This window comes from Notolepis coatsorum, assembly GCF_963971535.1.
Source record: "Notolepis coatsorum genome assembly, chromosome: 12".
Classification (NCBI taxonomy): domain Eukaryota; kingdom Metazoa; phylum Chordata; class Actinopteri; order Aulopiformes; family Paralepididae; genus Notolepis; species Notolepis coatsorum.
The window spans coordinates 56,649,919-56,669,542 of NC_140176.1; the positions used below are offsets into that span (position 1 = coordinate 56,649,919).

Genomic DNA, 19,624 nt, shown 5'->3' on the forward strand with positions numbered 1-19,624 from the left:
AGGGGGGACACTTATGTGCTACAGGACCTGTCCGCTCTCGTTAGGTCTGGGATATCGCGCTGGATATGCGTCAGCCGCGCGGTGATTGACAGATCGCAGGGAGATGGAGGAAAACGAGGAGGGAGGGAGGGAGTGATGACAGGACTCATGTAGAGGGGTATTACGGATAAGGTTGTAACTGATGAAACGCTGGGGAGTGGGGACAGGGGCTGGGAATAAACACAGTGGCTGCGGAGAAGCAGTGTGTGTGTGTGTGTGTGTGTGTGTGTGTGTGTGTGTGTGTGTGTGTGTGTGTGTGTGTGTGTGTGTGTGTGAGAGAGAGAATGAGTGAGCGTGTTTCATCACTTGAAGTAATAAACACATTTTGGCTGGGGGGGGGGGGGTGTTCATGTCTTAGAGCTGTGAATATACTTTCTTGTTAATATTTTATAAAAGGAAGAATCTGTCGATTTATTACTGGAGGAGAAGAGGACAAGCAGCGGGGCCAACTCACACGGGTTGAAAATGTGTTTTTTTAAGAATTCAGCTTTGAACAAGCAACCATAAAAGAAAGGCCCTAGGCAGTGTGTGTATTCACTGTACTGTAGAACTCCCACGTGTAACTGCATGCGTGCCACAGTGCAACGCAGTCCTGCAGCACACTGTTGCGCCAACCCAAAAGGAACTGTAAAAAAAAGAAGAAGAAATAAAATCTCTTTTTTCATCCATCAGCACGAAATGAATATGAAGTTGAATATGATGGGACTGTACGTTTTGATGGGGATCTCCTTTTTTCAATTTCCCCCCCAAAATCCTTAATTTGATACTAGTCATAAAGCCCTGTATTTGGAGCCGAGTGTTACAGTAGTGAACGTCAACATTCCCACCAGCATCTGGCAAATAAAGCAAGACTTGAGATGCTGTTCCCACCTGGTGTTAAAAATCCGATCTGGGCGATTCGGTCACAAGTGGACAGCTCTAAGTACGTCTCTTCACACCTGGCGTCAGGGACGACTGGGCTCAGGAGGTAGAGCAGTTGTCTGGTAATTGGAAGGTTCCGGCGGCGCGCCGGAGTGTCCTTGAGCAAGTTGGCACCTTGCAAGGTTTCCTCAGCGGCCGGTGTGTGAGCGGGCGAGTGAACGGGCGAGTGAACGGGCGAGTGAACGGGCGAGTGAACGGGTGAGTGAACGGGTGAGTGAACGGGTGAGTGAACGGGTGAGTGAACGGGTGAGTGAATGGGTGAGTGAACGGGTGAGTGAACGGGTGAGTGAAGCATACCTTGTAAAGCGATTTTGTTAAAAGCGCCGTGTGAATGCAGTCCATTAGGATGTGTCTCGAGTGACCACTTATGATTGGATCTCGCTTCCCCACTCAATATGCAAATAAACACGACTAAAGACGCATGTTCGATAATATAATAGAGCACGTGCGGTGTTTCCATTTCAATTTACATTTTTTTTTTTTGATCCACTTTTTCTCCCATTTTTCTGTATTTTTTCTCCCATCCCAATTTCGTATCATCCAATTCAACCCTCCCCTGTCACGAACGCTGTTTCTTGCCTCCCACAAGCCGGCTGCAATGTGGACTAAGTCATACATAGCACAAGTCCCCTCCGGTACTTGAGGTAACAGCAGTCGCATCTTTTCACCTGCGCAGCTCGATCTCTCAGTGTCGAGGAGTAACGCGTGGGAGGCTCACGCTGCCCCCGACACTTCCTGATTCTACTGCGCAGGCGCACCAACCGACTTGTAGGAGTCGCTTGTTCACTTCAATTTACAATGTTAGTGTGAAATTCCTACAGAACTTTTCAAATGCTTCACCAACAGTGAGAATGGAGGGGCATCACACTAAATAACCTATACAAATGCACCATAACCTGCTGGCCAGTTATGATTTTCATTACTGCTCGTCTCGGCTCCCTCCGTCACTCTAATCAACTACCTTCATGTTTGAAATTAATTAGGAGGTGAGATGATCCGCTCACAACAGTTCCATTTATGCATGCATACAGTATATAGGCTCCACTCTATATTGTTGTTGTAGATGGTAAATGGTAAATGGCTGCAATACCTTTATATTGCAACCATGCAAGGTGCCAACCTGCTCATCAGGAGCAATTAGATGTTAAGTGTCTCGCTCAAGGACACTTGGGACACGCTGCCCGGGAGGAGCAAGAATCGAACCGGGAACCTCCAGATTACCAGACGACTGCTCTACCTCCCAAGCCACTGGCGCCCCTTGCTTGCATTCTGCATGAATTTTGCTTTTCCGTTATGCAAATGACCCGAAGGCTGGGGTGGTATGGGATAATAAAAACCATTCTCCAGGCGAACAGAACGTCGAAGTTGCATTTCCAAGCAATAGAAGGAGGACCAGCGAGTGACAGCTGTCAAAAGCTACAAAAGCCCATAGCACTTTATGCATTCATTCTGTACTATTTATTTATTATTTATTTATATAAATAAATAAAATTAAAATCCAGAAAATAAGACATTTCCTGCAGAAGCACACTATCCCAGGAAACTGCATTTGCTTTTAAGGCTTTAACTTCAGCTACCAGTCAAAATGCAATGGTCATAAGACATAAGTAGTACCAAATCAAAAGAAACATTTTAACCTTAGTTTGTGTTATATTACAAATTATTACAGCGAAAGAACACCCTTTATGTTGTTATGAAAGTCTATATTTTAGCTTGCCTGCAATTTATGTCAGTGACGTTTTCTCTCTCCCATATATGATGAGGCATAAAACCAATCCATAAGGAGTAGATTTATTTGGGGGGAAAGGATTGACGGGACACTGGAATATTACTCTAAGTCGGGATGTTTTTTTTTCAACATATAGGCTATACCGCAATTAAAAGACCTGCCTGCCAAGCAACAATTTGGAGATGATATTTGATAACTTTCAGGAGAGTTGAACCAGGGCAGCACACAGAAGAAATGTGGCCGGAGTGACAGGAGGGAAATGCTTGGTAATTCCTTTCTATGTAGAGCCTAATTAATGAAAAGCAGCATAAGCAAGTCATTCTCACAAGGAAGAACACAAGTTGCATTATTTCCTTGCAGGTGAATGTACAGTAGTTAGTGTAGCATTACCTAAATCATTATAGCCTATGGAACTTCATGTGAGCAGCAATAACATAAAAACTCAATTTTGCTTTAGATTCATTCAACATGATTCCTCTTTTTTTTTTTAAGTGGCAGCCCTAATATAGCTTATACTGTATGGGCGTTTTGAAAAAGAATTCAGACATTGTGGATGAAGCCAGCGTGTGCAATTTGAGAACCGACTGGAGATGAGAAAAAAGAGGAAGAAAGGGAGAGCAGATACTTTCGCCTACTGTGTTCATAGCGTAGAATTATACAGGAAAAGGCTCACAAGACCCCAGAGGACGGGACGCAGCGCAGGGTCGACTAGGTGGTCCTTCATGCGGCTCAGGACTCACACTCGCGTACAGACTGTGGTCTGAGTGAACGAGACGACCTCGGCCTCTGGGCTCAAAGTCCCTCTCTCCTTCTCCTCTCTCCCTACCTCCCTCCCTCCCTCTCTCCTTCCCTCTTTTAAACCCAGCTTGTTTTGTCATTCCTTCCCCACATCCTACTTGGGGGAAAACTCGATTATCACAAAGAACGTATAGATTTTTTTCACTTCCATTTCATGAGGTCTCCGCCGAGGTTGAGGTCAGGATTATCGTCCCGGTCGGGTTCATAAACAACATTTTAGGTGAAAATGAGGACGAGATCCGCCGGTGCCGATTGGCCAACTTCACCTACTGGGGCGTGGGAAAGGAGGAGGCGGGTGCTCCAGAGCCATGGTTCTCTGTATTTTCACCTCTCCTCTCTCCTCCCTCTCTCTCCCTGCCTCCCCCCCCCCGCCCCCCTTCCAGAGGCATGTTTTCAGCCGTCTTCCCCTGCCGTCCTGCTTTCCCTACACCCTTGTTGTCTCGAGACTGCGGTGCATACCGTACTTGTAGCACAGGGGCCCAGAGCGTACAGTACCGTAACAGGCCCACATGTTCGCACACAGTAAAACATGTTAATGTGCAAAGCAGAGCAGGGCGGTAATTTACGGCGCTGAGCCCCTATCACGTCCCCAGGCCTGCTATCAGATCATTAATCCATCATCAGGGCCCATGGCGCTCGCACACACACACACAGAGTGAGGCTGGCTGGCTGGTGTGTTGGCTGGATGTTGGTGAAGGCAGGGAAAGGTATTCCAGAGGGCAGCACCTCCCTCCCTCCCTCCCTCCCCCCCTCCTTCCCTCCCTCCATCCATCCCTCCCTCCATCCATCCATCCCCATCGCAAAGCCCCGGACTGGCTTAGACTACATACATTACAACTAAAAACACATTTGTTTAGATAGGCACTCTTTCTTGTCCTCACTGTTCCTATAGTTTTGTTTTTAATTAGTGACTGATGATTTTATCTAAATTCCTTTATTCTACTTTTCTGGTTTCACATTATTTTTTAGTTTTTTTTAACTGCCGTCTGTTGTTGTCGTCATTTATTTCTGATTTAGTTTTTGTTTAGTTTTTATATACTAAGCTGTAGTGTAAACTTTAAAGCATCCTGTGCATTCGTGCTGTGAAGGGTGCTATATAAATAAAAGTCATTCATTCATTCATTCATACATGCATTGCATAGAGAGGAAAGAGAAAAGAGAAGAAGAAAAAAGAGAAATAAATAACGAAATAGAAAGAGAGAACAAGAGAGAGAGAGGGAGACAGTGAAACATGTAGAAGGACAGCTAAAGAAACACAGACAGAGTGAGGAGGAGGAGGGAGGCGAGGCTAGACGCCACATTTCCCCTGACGACAGGCAGAAAGCAGCGCTGCAGTACCTCCATGACTCACTGCAGGTCAGGCATCCATCAATCAGATGGCCTTTACGCACACAAACACACCAGCACTGCATCTCTCTCTCTCTCTCTCTCTCTCTCTGGTGAAGAGGGCAGTATAAGCCCAGGCGCCTGCTCCAATGCGAGGGGACGCTAGTGTGCTGGTGGTGTTGGTGTGTCGGGGGCCAGCGTGGAGGGGCCCAGGTAACACAACAGATGCTTACATGATCGCCGACTGGACGACCTCTGGGGCAGGAGCGTTGAGGCAGGCCGCCTCAGCGCCAGTCTCCTGCGGGGGGAGAAGAAGTGAAGGGTAGAGGGATGGGGAGAGAGAGAGAGGGGAGGGGGAGAGATAGAGGGGGACACAATAAAACCATCAGCATTCACGATGAGCGTGTGGGGAATACTAAACACCTTCTGAGAAGAAGGTTCCTAAAGGTCCATCAGTGAGAAGATAGAAAGGAGGGAGGCGGCAGAGGAACAGGAGACACAGGAAACACACAATACACACTATTGACCAAACTACGTGTATGCACTTTAAATCTCTCTCTCTCTCTCTCTCTCTCTCTCTCCCTCTCTCTCCCTCTCTCTCTCTCTCTCTCCCTCTCCCTCTCTCTCCCCCCGTTCTCTCTCTCTCCCCGTTCTTCTCTCTCACTCTCTCTCTCCCTGTTCTTCTCTCTCTCCATCTCCCTCTCTCGTCTTTTCTCTCTCTTTCTTTCTCAGGGGCTCTTTCTAGATGATGCCAAGGAACTGCCCGGGGCCCCAGCGAGCTCTGCGTTGCAGATCAGCGTCCGTCCCGAGCAGCGCCACTGATGTGAGATTTTCCATCCCGACACGCTCATGGACCGGTACCAGCGCTATCATTTTCTGTCATTACTCATTTCGGGGCCAGACGTGCGCGGAAATCCAAAGTATTTTGGCAAGTGTGCGAGGCAAGCGCAAAAAAACACAAAAGTACACACAAAAAAACAAGGAAAACAGAGAGAGAGGAGAGAGAGAGAGAGAGAGAGAGAGAGAGAGAGAGAGAGAGAGAGAGAGTGAAAGGAGGGCGTGGGTGAAGGGGGTGAGAAAAAGTAATTCCTCTCACCGTGTGTCTACTCAATGAAAACAGAGCTTGGGCTGAGCTTGTAAAAGAAGGTATGGTGGACAGGACAGGCCTTGCAGGAATTTGTACAGTGTGTGTGTGTGTGTGTGTGTGTGTGTGCGTGCGTGTGTGTGTGTATGCGTGCGTGCGTGTGTGTGTGTATGCGTGTGTGTGTGTGTGTGTGTGTGTGTGTGTGTGTGTGTGTGTGTGTGTGTGTGTGTGTGTGTCTCTCTCTCCCCCTGCAGGGGTGGTTGTGGGGGACCTCACCTCTCCTGGAACTGCTTGGAGGGGATGAGGCCTGCTCGGGGGTTGGCGTCGCCCTGATGTTTGGCCTGCCACCAGGTCGCATCATCCTGGCCCATGATCTGAAGAATGGATCCCCTCTTGAAGGACAGCCCGGCCTCCTTACACGGTATGGCTTTGTCCTCCTTCGGGTCGTAGTCGAAGAGCGCCTTGACAAACATCTGGACGCACAACAAAGGGACGGAAAGAGGGGGGGGGTGGGGGGAGAGAGGGGTTTGGGGGGGAAAAAGTGACGCTTCATTTCAGATTACCTTTCCCTCCATGCGTTGTGTGTACACATCAAGGTGAAGCCTGACGGGGACATCGTCGCGGCAACAACACAGACGACGGCACTTTCACCGTTGCTTAAACATGATTGGCCCACGAAAGGTCACCGCAATCAGGGCTCCGCACACCTGCAGCCACTTGTCACCCATGCAGCCTACAGGCCCCTGTCAGCCTCTCCCGAGCGTATCAAGGCTTAACAACTCCTGAGTCACAGACTCCGGCTTGGATCCTCTGAGCTCTGTTCCACCTGGAGACTCACTCTCTTGATTTGCCGGGCCAAATTAACATCTGTAATCTTTCCTTACCGAGGAGCAAACCAAAGTATATATATACAATTATAATAAAATAGTAGTAATAGGTTTTGGCAGCGGGGGCGGGACACGCATCCCATCCACATGCATAAAGGGAGGCAGAGAGAGAGCCCAGAGAGGGGGGGGGGGGGGGGACCGTTGACGTTGCTCTAGCTCGCTGCAACCCAAGGCACCTCGCTGTGTTCGTCCTGTCCAAATAAAGTAGTGTCACGGTGAGTTATCAGTCCTGAGACACCTCTACACATGTGGGAAGAGAGAGGAAAGTGTGTGTGTGTGTATATATTACCGTGAGACTGAGAAAGAGAGAGAGAGAGAGAAAGAGAGGAACGGAGAGTTACGTTATTTTTCTTTCTCTCGCCCGTCTGATTTAAGGAGCGCTGCGTTCCATGTAAGTGAAATTATGTTACAGACGGGGAGGTTTTGTTTGCGTCGGAGGCTCCGAGGGGAGAACAGCCGTGCTGGCTCCCCCAGAATACGCTCATACAACCTTCCCCCCCCCCTCGCTGTAAGGCCTGCTTTTTTCACGTCAATCTCTTCTCATTCTTTCCTTATTTTCGGGGGGGTCCGTTTTTTTATACACATGTAGTCGATTAGGCCGCACTTCAATGTGTCCATGAGCTGCCCTGACATTTAAAATGGTAGATTATCCTCACAGAGGGGAGGACGAGCTCTGGAGGACGCAGTCGATTTCTCAGACTGCTGAAATGAACAGACACACTAAAACCATTAAGGCTGTGTGACAAAGGATACTCGTATCCACGTATTAGCGTACACATGCGCAGGGGGAGGGGGTGATATTTTTTAATAATGCCGTTCCAGCTCGGGCTTTGACCCCTCGGTTTAGAGCCTGGGGAGCGAACCCAGCCGCTGGCTGCTATTGACGGATGAGAAACGCTACATCAGCGCCGCACCGCAGGGTGATCTGGGAATGACGACGTGACAGAGCGGAGAGTAGAGCTCAAACTCAAGCGTGACACGTCGCTGTGTGCTACCGTAAGCTGTGTGAGAGCACAGCCACACACGCACACACGCACGCACACACACACACACACACACACACACGCACACAACCATGTGCATGTGATTCATGCCCACCTCCATCTGTCATCGTAACATATCATAACATCATAACAAATCAAAACACAGACATTTGGTGAACGCTTTTATCCAAAGTGCCTTATTTTCCCACGAGTGTATACGCCTTTTTTAGTACGGGTGGTCCCTGTGGGAATTGAACCTCCGACTCTGGCAGTATTAGCGCCACGCTTTACCCGTTGAGATATATACGGGGCATGCAATCTCGCCGCTTTCTATACTGTATGTCCGTCATCTTAGAACATTACAGCTCCTCCAGTTCCCCAAGTCTATACATAATCTCGTCGAGTCAGGGAAGAATGCTCGGCATCCAGCGAAGACGCAGTGAGCGGGAGAGAAAGGAACTCGCTCTCTCTCTCTCTCATAAAGACCACGGGTGTAACCCAACCGACATAACGAGTAAGGCAGGAGGACAGGACAGGACCTACCTTGGGCTCCTTGCTTGGCTCCTCGTCTTTGATGGCTGGGATGACTTTAAAGGTAATGGCCCCTTGCGACTGGCCCTGATATATTAAGAGAAAGACAGATAGAGAGAGAGGGGGGAAGGGGGTGCACAGATGGAGGGGAGAAGGAGTACTTCAGTCAGCCGGCCTGCAAATAATTCACAAGGCACCTAATCCAATGAGAGTCTCTTAATGTGAAGCGCTGTTTGATTTTTCAACAATGGAAGGGTTATTAGGATAGAATGACTTGGCTTGGCGAGGGAGGGTTGAAAGCTTTCATCTGGTGTGGAGGCCACTGTGTTTAACAGGCCTCCGGAGCTCCAGGCTCGCTCCGCTTCCTCCCCACTCCCCTGGCAGAAGTTGAGGCCTCTTTGACGGAGCTCATTTGAGGCCTGTGGCGGAGCTCGCTTGGAGGGACTACAAGCTTCTGGCTTGGTCCAGGGAGAGCGTGTGGCTCTCTGCATGTGGTCTATAGCCCAAGGAAGCCTTGTAGGAAAGAGCTGGTGGTTGGTTTTCAGCATGGGGGGAAAAAATCTAAAAAGGCCATGGATGACATCGGAGTGAGAGCCGTGCCATTACAAACACAACGGCCGGCCTCGTCAAAGGGAGCCGAGAGTGGGGCTATGGAGGGAACACGCACACACACAAGACCTACCAGGATGCGAATGATTTCCTCTGGCTTCTTGTCATCTACAGGAATCCCGTTGACCTCCCTAAGTTCGTCCCCCACATGGATGAGACCTGGGGACACATTTTGACATGTTTGTTTATGTCCACATGCAGTCAGGACGTCCAGACCTTTCAGTTTACACATGTGTTAGATTGACCAAAGAAAATCAATTGACAGACGGCACAATAACATGTAAACAACATCTGCTTCAGGGGTACACACAGCAACACATCATCCATACTGACCATGCGAGCAGATACTGAACATCTGGCTAAGTGCTAGGTCCCCTTCCTACTGAAACCAGCCACGTGAAGGCCCCACAACTAGCCTATTGGGCTTGAGTTTGTGTGGTTTATTTATTTATGAAGGTAGTAATTGCGATTAATCAGGTTTGAACTGTTGCAGAGTTTAAAACCTTGATCTCCAACCTTTGTCAATCAAGTTGTACGTGCTTTAGTTGATTTGTTATCCTTACTTTTTGCCTCGCCTTTCGAGTTGAAATAATGGTTTGAAATGAAAATGAAACTAAATAAACACACACACATAATGCACACACAGTGCAAGAGAGAGAGAACTGACCACTCCTGTCCGCCGCTCCTCCTCTCATGATCCTGGCGACCAGGATGGCTCCCGTGTGCTCGTCCCGCTTGATGGTCGCTCCCTACAGCATGGACAGACAAGACAGAGACAAAAAGACATGTATGACCGGACTGAGTGATGAGCACAACAGATCAGCACGTAAGGGATGCACAGTGTATGCCCCCCCCCCCCCCCCCCCCCCCCCCCTCCCTCTGTCATTTGAAACGAGGACCGCGTTGACCCATCTCAAACCCCCGCCCTCTTTTCTTGATCCTCCAGATCAGACCGTTGCCTCCCTCGGGCAAACAAAGTGTGTCAACAGTTCCGACAGGATCAAGAGAAGAGGGGCAGGGTTTGAGATTGGTCAATTATGTTGGAATAAGCACGCCACTTAGCGGTCGAGTCTACGAGCTCCTCATTGCCGGAGTGAGGATTGTTTAGTTTCAACCACGAAATGACGTGCTTATTCTAACATAATTGTCTGTGTGTGTGTGTGTGTGTGTGTGTGTGTGTGTGTGTGTGTGTGTGTGTGTGTGTGTGTGTGTGTGTGTGTGTGTGTGTGTGTGTGTGTGTGTGGTTGAATCTACAATACGTGGTCATCATTCCCAGTGATTGAAAATCGTACACAATGAGTCTTCAACAGACCACCCCCGAGGCTGATCCTCCACCGTTGCTAGCTCTGTTTTGCGCTGGTATTGCTCAGACATCACACACAGTAAAAGCTATTAAGCTAACCGCAATAGTTGCATTGGAAGAAAAACGGGCAAGAAACTGGTCACATTCAACTCTTACAAAAGTGACAGGCCATTGGCAGCCGGACTCGCTCTCTGTCAGATCGCTTTGAAGACGCAGAAGGAGACATTAATCTTCTCTTCTCTACGCGGCCCTGACAAGAGAGTCGAAGGCCTGGGAGGTGCACGCACACGCATACAGACGGCGCTCAGCCAGGGCGGCATGCGGGCGGAGGATTGCATTTCCACTTCCCTTATTTCAGGTGGCAGTGTTCGGCGCTGATGCGTTTTACAGGGTACCTCTCTTCTTTACGGTAAAACAATAGGAATAGCCCGCGCCAATCACCGCCACCAACGGCAACACGACCGCCTACGCACTGGGCTGGCAGGGTGGGAGAGAGAGACGGGCGAGACGGAGACAGCACGGCGAGTCGTCCCCGCTCCAAGCCTGAGCCAGACAGACGGGCGGCTGCAGATGTGACATGTAGTTTGTGGCGTACGGCACGTCACCCTGCCCTCCCTACCTGCTGCTCGCATCAACACTAAGGACTGTTATGGTTTCTGGGGACAGGAGAGGAGGCCCAGAGCGTTTTCCCCGGCCCGCTCGGCGGCTCATGCTTTATCTCAACTGTCCCGAACGCGTCGCCACCCGAGAGAAAAACCACCTCGTCGCGCGTCAAGCCGTCCCCCCGGCTTCTTGTTATTCTCCCGGGTCGCCTTCCTCCCAGAAGAAGAGGGCCCAAAGTAGCTCCCGCTGCCGCCTGCTAATGGGAAGCACAGGGTTCTACGAGAGGCGGGAGAAGATGTCAAAGACGGCCACTCCTCAAAACACCAAAGGATCTTCTGGTTTGTGTACCACTTCCCCATCGCCTATTAACGTGTCACCCGAGCTGTTTTCCTGACCTATTCACACCTAATGGTTTTCCTCCTCACATAATCGTTTCCTCAAGGCCTTTCGGTGTGCGTGCGTGTGTGTGCGTGTGTGTGACTGTGTGTGTGCGCGCACGTGTGTGTGTGCGTTGTGGAGCCGAGGGAGATGGAAATAGACAGACCAGGGATGAGACTACTCACAGAGCAGAAGAGGGCCAGAGATCTACAGAGAGCCGGCTGACTTAATAGAATAATTGGGGACAATTAAAGGGAAACCGGAGAGATTGCGGTAGGAGGATGAGGGGGGTGGGGTGGGGGGTTGGGGGGGGTTAGCATGAGGGGAGCCCCGCCGTCCGACCCCTGTGTCAGGGTCACGCACGGCACGGTCGCTGTGACTTAAAGCAGCTGCACATGATGCAATAGCCCCCAGGCGGATGGAGAGAGAGTGTGTGTGTGTCTGAAGAGAGAGAGAGAGAGAGAGAGAGAGAGAGAGAGAGAGAGAGAGAGAGAGAGAGAGAGAGAGAGAGAGAGAGAGAGAGAGAAAGAGAAAGAGAAAGAGAAAGAGAGGCAGAAAGACACAAGTCTGCAGAACATCTCTGAGGAGCATTTAGGAATTTGGTCATGGGTTTACTCTCTCTTTCTCCCCCTCTCCTCTCTCCTCTCTCCCCTCTCGTTGGCTGTCAGCCAGCCGGTGTGATAGATGTTTTTATTGCGTCTCAGCGGGGCGCTGGAGGCCGATGGTGGCAGTCCCGTCTACGCAGGCTGACTAAACAGCGGCGGCGGCGGCCTCGGCCTCCCCGTCCGCTCCCCGTGTGTCATTACTCCAGCGACCCGGGTCATCTGGCCGTCTGCGCGGACATCGCTCCGCTGCACCGCACGTCTGTCCGGCTATCTATGGACACGCTCGCATGAGCCGCGCGGGCCGTAAATCAGCCGGCGTGTCATCGGGTTCTCCATCGCACGATGGTGCCCGTGCCATTTGGAGCCTGCAGGCCTCTTGCTACTGCTTTTCTTCCCTTTTTATTGCCGGCGACTTAACGGCGGAACAGTGAGCACACTGTACTGTGTAGCTGCGCCTCTTAAGCAGGCGGAACACGGCCCCCTCGGGGCACTGAGCCCAGGTCAGCGGGCAACGAGAAACACTGCAGTTTACTACTCAAACCGCCGCGCTATATGTGTCCTTAGACCAGTAACAAAAACTGGAATATAATAGACCTTGACCAATGGGGGAATTCAAAAAGGTCCTCTTGGCACACACACACGACTTGAACGCCTTTATAATGAAGCCAAGGTGACCTACTACCCTCCAATGTGACGGGCCTCGGCGGGCCAGCCAGGGCGGGCATTAAGGCAGGCAGGGCGGGCGGGAGACGGGGTGTATATCCTGGCCGGCCCCTCTGTGAACTCGGCGCTCGCTGCAGTGGCCAAATCAGCGCCGTCTGATAAGAGAGCACAGCCAAAACACAGCGGCCGCGGCCAGACACACACACATATGTCGGGGGGTGAGAGACGGGGCTAGGAAGGGAGGCGCACCGGAGTAGCAGGTCCACTGGCAGAGAGGGAGGGAGGGAGGGAGGGAGGGAGGGAGGGAGGGAGGGAGGGAGGGAGGGAGGGAGAAAAAGAGGAAGGCGAGGAGTGATAAGGGGGCGATATAGAGGGAAAGAGTCAGAAGGATGGATAGAAAAGGGGAGGTTGTGACAGAGATAGAGAGCTAATAAGAGAGGGCAGGAAGGTGAGTGAGTGAGTGAGTGAGAGTGAGAGTGCGTGCGTGAGTGAGTGAGGGAAGCATTAGAGGAGAGACCAAGCAAATGAGAGAAAAAGAGACAGAAAGCTGACAGAGACAGAAAGCTGACAGAGAGGAGAGAGAGAGAGAGAGAGAGAGAGAGAGAGAGAGAGAGAGAGAGAGAGAGAGAGAGAGAGAGAGAGAGAGAGAGAGAGAGAGAGAGAGAGAGAGAGAGGGAGATATGGAACATAAAAAATATTAGATTAGCTCCACCCCAGCCTCTGTGCCAGGACAGGACAGGACAGGACAGGAGAGGAGAGGACAGGGGTGAGTGAGAGTTCTGGCCAGACGAGAGGAGGCTCTGGGGGAAGGATGGAGAAAGAGCAAAGAGCTCCTGCTGGACAACAATCCATACAAAGTTCAGCTCAATTTATTCTCTCATCCTCCGTGGGACAAATCCGTCTCTGCTGGAAGCCTACTGGTCGTCTCCGGAGCACAGTGAAGAGTGTGCCTGTGGGGGGGCTGCATGAGGCAGACCCATACGAGTTGAACTGACGGAACACCCGTTCCCATTTACATCTGTTATTCTTGAGTGATTACTTGGCTGGCACATCTTAACCCTTTCACTGCCGCACTACAAAACGATTTAACCCTTTCACTGTGACAATTCACAGAAGGTTAACCCTTTCACTGCCACACAACAGCCGGTTAACCCTTTCACTGCCACACGACGGAAGGTTAACCGTCGGTTGTGTGATAGTAAAGGGTTAACCGTCCGTCGTAAGGGTTAACCTTCTGTCGTGTGGCAGTGAACGGGTTAAAGGGGGAACGCCACCCGAATTAAGACTTCCTATGTCATTTCCATGGCCCAGGGAGTTCAATCAATACTCTCTCCCAAAGCCACAAATCAGAGAGAAGTTGAGAATAAAACGTGTGATGTCGTCATCAAGTGTGCAGCTGCTCCGTTGACAATGAATGGGAGACTGATTTTGTGGACCCACAGAACATTTGAGTCGACCCAAATGAGCTTCGTTCTACAGTGGCGGTCTCAGTTCTAAACCAGAAGATGAACTCAGAACAGTCCCCTGGGTGCTCTCAATGTCATCTATAAAATCTTCCCCAGTTCATTGTCTATGGAGAGGCTTCAGACTTTTTGGAAGAGAGTCATATTTCTGTAGACCATAGGAATAACATGTATAAATTCAGAAAATTGGCGTAGTTCCCCTTTAAAATGCCTGCCGTTGCCACGGGAATTCATGGTTTGTATCACTCTGAAACGCAACTTCTCATACACATAAAACAATGCTCTTCCCTATGACAGCATCATCTATATCGTCTGTCTAGACCCCAGGGCCGGTCCCCAGAGTTATGGTTTTGCTGCTAGGTCGGAAGGTGACGACTCGGGCTATGGGATCTAACACCGCAGAAGGAAACGACCACTACCAAGGCCCTTTATATCCATTCATGTTCTATGGACGGATCCCGCCTCCTGACCCGAGCCTCACCTTCCCTGGGCCCTGGCACCTTGCGGACGCTCGTATCAACGCCCAGCGGTGCGTAGCGACAAATGTGAGGAGCCGCCGCTATGTTAAGCAAATACACAAACAAGACGGGCTAAAAGGTAAATAAGCTTCTGGACAGCAGGCAGGGACAGGGTCAGGCTACGGAGGAAAGATCCACAAGCAGGACTGGGGCTACCTGGTGCTCAAGCTGAGGACCTAATAGCATGGGCAGATGGCTGGGTGTACACCAAACCACCAGCAGCAGCAGCACCCACTGGCACATGGAAGCTATTTCAGAACCTTGCGTGCGTGCGTGTGTTAAGGCTGAGCCTGAACGTTCGTTCGTTAACATTCTAATTATAAATAAAAATTTGAATTTTTTATTTTACATTTTTTTAAATGTTTCTTTTATGCGTCTATTCATTCTGTTTGAACCAATGTGGTTTTTCTTCACAGTTGCAGATAATTAGGCTACACTAATATTATAGTATTAAAAAAAATTTATATTCATTAAAGAAACTTGATTTAATAAAAAAGAGACTAATTTAATCAGATTAATCACTTTATTCAAATTGAGGATTTAGTTTGAGGATAAAAAAATATATATATATATATTTAAAACTTTGAATAATTTTTTCTTATTATTTATTATTATTCTTTAATAAAAAACGAAGGTTCGAACGTTCGTTCTTAAAACCCTGACGAAGTTCGAATCCCAAAAACAGGCTTCGGGGACAGCCTTAGCGTGTGTGCGTGTGTGTGTGTGCGTGCGTGCGTGGTGGGGGAGTCAGGTGTGTGGGTTCGGGGGTGGGCACTGGGTGAAGTCAGTAGAGAGAATGTGTGTGTATGTGTGCTGTATCTGTGAATCAAGAATCAAGAGGTTTATTTGTCACATACATACCAGGGCATACAGTGAAATGTGGGTGGTCATGCCCGCATTGATTGTGCAAAATACAATAATAAAATAGGCATAGAAAAAATAAAATAGGTAAGACACAAGATATGCATGGTAAAACAAAAAGACATGCTAAGTTCCTGAGAAACTGGTTCATATATACACTACTATAGAATATACAATTTACAATTTTAACTCTTATCAAGCGGGCAGAAAAGTTTTTTAACTTTAACTTGAGGACTGCATACCTTTTTTGCAAACCAAAACAACATACTTTATACTTATAGCCTGGTCTCTTTTGAAAGATGATATTCTGATTCCAGAAAAAGAATTACCTTTTAGTGCTAATGTAATAGAGTAACATAGGTCTGAACTTGAGTTGTAGAAAAACTTGTTACTCAAGTTTTTCTGTAGTAGTTAGTAGGGCTAAAACAGAGGATATGGAGAGGGCTTCAGCGTTCTTATTTTGTTTCAGGTAGGTGCTCTTTGGATTAAATCCGGGGTAGGATTCGCTTATAAAAGAAAGGTTGAGATCCAAGGCAGCTCTAAAAAAATTTAAAAAGCCTTTATTTATTGGCTTACATTATTTAGAAAAATCTTTTAAAAAAACCGACATGTTTCGGCCTACATGGCCTTCTTCAGGGTGTTGTGACGTTATCTTCAATCTTTAACGCGACGTGGGCATAATGGAGTGGCGAGGATTGCAAAGCAGGCATTGGACCAGTTGCGGAATAAAACAGCAGGGACATGTTTTGGGTCACAGAATAGGCACACTAGTCTTGCTCTAGTGACGCTCTAGACGCTACTGCTGTGTGCTGTTGATGTTAAACGGAGTTTCACAACACTGGGCGTGGGGCGATGACGTCGCCGGATTTTCAAAATAAGAGTATCGCAATATGAATCGATATTTTTACGTTGCATCGATCCTATTTGATTATTGATAATAGATCGATATATCGATCTGGATCGATGTATCGTCCCACCCCTAGGTGGTGGGGGTCTTTTGTATTTCTGCAGGCTCTGGATTTGCACCTCCTGTTATATAAGTCCTGCAGGGGTGGTAGTGCAATACCTGTAGTACGCTCTGCTGAGCGCACCACTCTCTGGAGGGCCTTCCTGTCCTGTGCCGTGCTGTTTCCAAACCAGGCAGTGATGTTTCCAGTCAGAATGCTCTCTACAGCCCCGGAGTAGAAGGAGTGGAGTATCTTCCCCGATACTCTGAACTTCCTTAGCTGTCTCAAATGATAGAGGCGCTGTTTTGCCTTTTTCACCAAATAATCTATGTGTGTAGACCATGTCAAGTCCTCTGTGATGTGGACTCCCAGGTACTTGAAACTGCTCACCCTGTCCACCCCCATTTATCCACAGTGGTGCGTGTGTCCCCTGCTGTATTCTCCTAAAATCCACGATCAGCTCTTTGGTTTTACCAATGTTCAGGAGTAGGCGGTTATCCCGGCACCACCGGTTCATCAACCTCCTCCCGATAGGCCTTATCATTGTTACTAGGGAGAGAGGCACAGATGTGGTCCTTGACCAGCCTCTCAAAGCATTTCATGACCACAGAGGTGAGTGCCACCGGTCTGTAGTCATTAAGGCCTGCTGGAGAGGAGTTTTTTGGCACAGGGATTATAGTGGACATTTTGAAGCAGGCAGGGACCACGGACTCAGCCAGGGATTGAATATGGGTGTAAATACTGGGGCCAGCTGATTTGCACAGGACTTAAGTATTCGTCCTGTTATCCCATCTGGGCCTGCCGCTTTCCGAGTATTTACACCCATAAACGCTAATCTCACGCTGTGTTCCATCAATGAGAGAGTGTGTGTCCCCCCCCCGTGGATGAACCCCCCCTCCCCGCGGCAGCCGGTGCGTCAGTGACGTCGTTAGCCGGTGAGCTAACGTCGCCACCGCTCGCTCCAAACCTGGCGTAAAAGGAGTTGAGTTCATCCGCGAGAGAGGCATCGGCACTCACTATTGAGGGGGGGTTGACTTTATAATCAGTTATCGTTCGTACTCCCCGCCATAAGCCTCTCGTGTCGTTCTGTGCCATCTGTGTCTCCATCTTGTTCGCATATCACCGTTTTGCAGCCCAAACCTCTTTGCGTAGCATATAGGCTGCTACCTTGTACTCTTCCATACTTCCCGATGCTCGGCCCGAGTTGTAAGCAGCGGCAGGGCCACTCGGATGGAGTTGTCCACCCACGGTTTCTGGTTTGGGAAAACCTGCACCAATACCGTCAGCTAACGTTGCTATAAACAACATCATCATATTCACTGATGTCACTGGAGCTCTCGGACCACTGCTTCACCTCTCGCGACACAACAGCCTCACAGGCTCGTTGTTTATAACCGGGCAAAAGAAAGATGGCGTCGTGATCAGATTTACCTACAATAGCGGAGGTGCTGGTACTGCCTTATAGCCCTGTTTGAAAGGGGTGTAGCAGTGATCCAACGTATCCCCCCCCCTAGTGGTGCATGTTATGTGTTGGTAGAAGTTTGGCATAACTTTTTTTAAATTAGCCTTGTTGAAGTCGCCGGCTACGATCATAGCCGCGTCTGGATGTTTGTTTTGGTGCTTGTTCAAATAGTCCTGTAGGTCTGCCAGAGCTTTGGCGGTATCGGCTTGCGGTGGGATGTATACTGCTGCTGTTATTAGTGAGTGAGTGAGTGAGTGAGTGAGTGAGTGAGTGAGTATGTGTGTGTATGTTGTATGTTGTGCTGTATCTGTGAGTGAGTGTGTGTGTGCTGTATGTGTGAGTGAGTGAGTATGTGTGTGTGTGTGTGTGTGTTTACTGTATGTGTATTTGTGCTGTATCTGTGAGTGAGTGTGTGTGTGTGTTTACAGTATGTGTGTTTGTGCTGTATCTGTGAGTGAGTATGTGTGTGTGTTTACTGTATGTGTATTTGTGCTGTGTCTGTGAGTGAGTATGTGTGTGTGTGTGTGTGTGTGTGTGTGTGTGTATAATGTGTGTTTCGGTGGAGAGCGCTCCTACCTGATGTCTTGAGGCCAGACAGGCAGAGAAAAACTCAAAAGACTGGATGATTGATGCTGGACAATCACTAAGCCTGATGAATGGCTTATGCTGCGCTGCTAATTAGAGACAGGGAGCCACTTAACCATCAAGTGGCCAGACTATTCTCACGGAAAGCTACGGTGGGTTGCTACACGCACACGCACACGCACGCACGCACACACACACACACACACACAGGACGGCAATGAAAACACAATGTTTGGTTTTGTTTCGGGACGTTCCTTCCTCTCTGTCCTCAAGCCTTTCTTGAAGTTTACCCTCTTGAGTCAGTCTAAAAATAGACATGACTCAAAAAGAGCACAACAGGCCTCCCCAAAGATTATATGTTGGGGAGAGAGAGAGAGAGATAGAGAGAGTAAGTAAGAGAGAGAGAGAGAGAGATCATCTTAGTAGAATGAGGAGGGCTTCCTAGCCGCGGTCAATTAGTCATCAGTAAGGCGATCCGGAGCCTCTGCTTCTATCGTGATCAGCTCCATATGCAGCGGCCGCCCTCAGCTCCATTACTACCATTCTGACACATAAATGCCTCTTGATTGTTATTGTTGGGCCGACCCAGAAACGCAATAAACTGCATCTCTGCGGTGGGACAGAGAGAACTGGAGCGATGCACGTCCATATCAGACCGTTTACCCCCCACCTCCCCATCGCTCACACTTCAACCAGACACCAAGCGCACTATGTAAAAGAAACCCAGCCAATGACGGGGCGAAGAGAGGTTTAGGGAATGCAATCTGGATTCCTTCGTTTTTTAAAAAGGAGCATTGAGGAGACTGAGAACAGAGACCGAATAGGCCTTTATGATGTCATAACAGGACCGTTTGGCGGGTGGATGGATGGACAAATTAAGATTAAGATTTATTTTACAAGATACTTTATTGTCAATTTACACTTGACAATTGATGTTTATCATTTGGCATATCCTTCCTATAGTTACCTATACACACAGTCCCCCAATGTGTTTAATCAGAGAAGTCAGAGCACAGGGTCGCCAGGGTTGCTAGGCCAGCCTGCCTCCCCCACTGGGTGGATTAGATGGATAGGTAAACTAGACAGATGGGTGGATTAAATGGACAGATGATTGGTTGGTTGGATTGGGTGGATGAAGGGATGGATCGATGGCTGGATGGATGAGATGACACCTGGTTGGACCGGATGGATGGACGGATTAGATGGATGGATAAAATCACGGTTAGATGGAGGTATATAGAAAGAGGGATGGATGGATGGATGACACACAAACTGGCTGGATGGACTACAGGGGTGGCTGGCTGTCTCTCGACCTGGGTTATTAGAGGT

The 19,624-nt window shown here is 49.0% G+C and overlaps 1 protein-coding gene across 1 annotated transcript in view; it reads right to left on the minus strand.

Moving 5' to 3' along the window:
* mpp7a (MAGUK p55 scaffold protein 7a) overlaps positions 1 to 19,624 on the minus strand; it is a 208,329-nt gene that overhangs the window by 34,751 nt on the left and 153,954 nt on the right. The window contains exons 8-12 of the mRNA XM_084325841.1: positions 9,575 to 9,656; positions 8,981 to 9,066; positions 8,311 to 8,385; positions 6,174 to 6,370; positions 5,047 to 5,111 (exon numbers count right to left, since the gene is read on the minus strand). Of these exons, the coding sequence (XP_084181967.1) occupies positions 5,047 to 5,111; positions 6,174 to 6,370; positions 8,311 to 8,385; positions 8,981 to 9,066; positions 9,575 to 9,656 (505 nt within the window). The remainder of the gene's footprint in view (positions 1 to 5,046; positions 5,112 to 6,173; positions 6,371 to 8,310; positions 8,386 to 8,980; positions 9,067 to 9,574; positions 9,657 to 19,624) is intronic.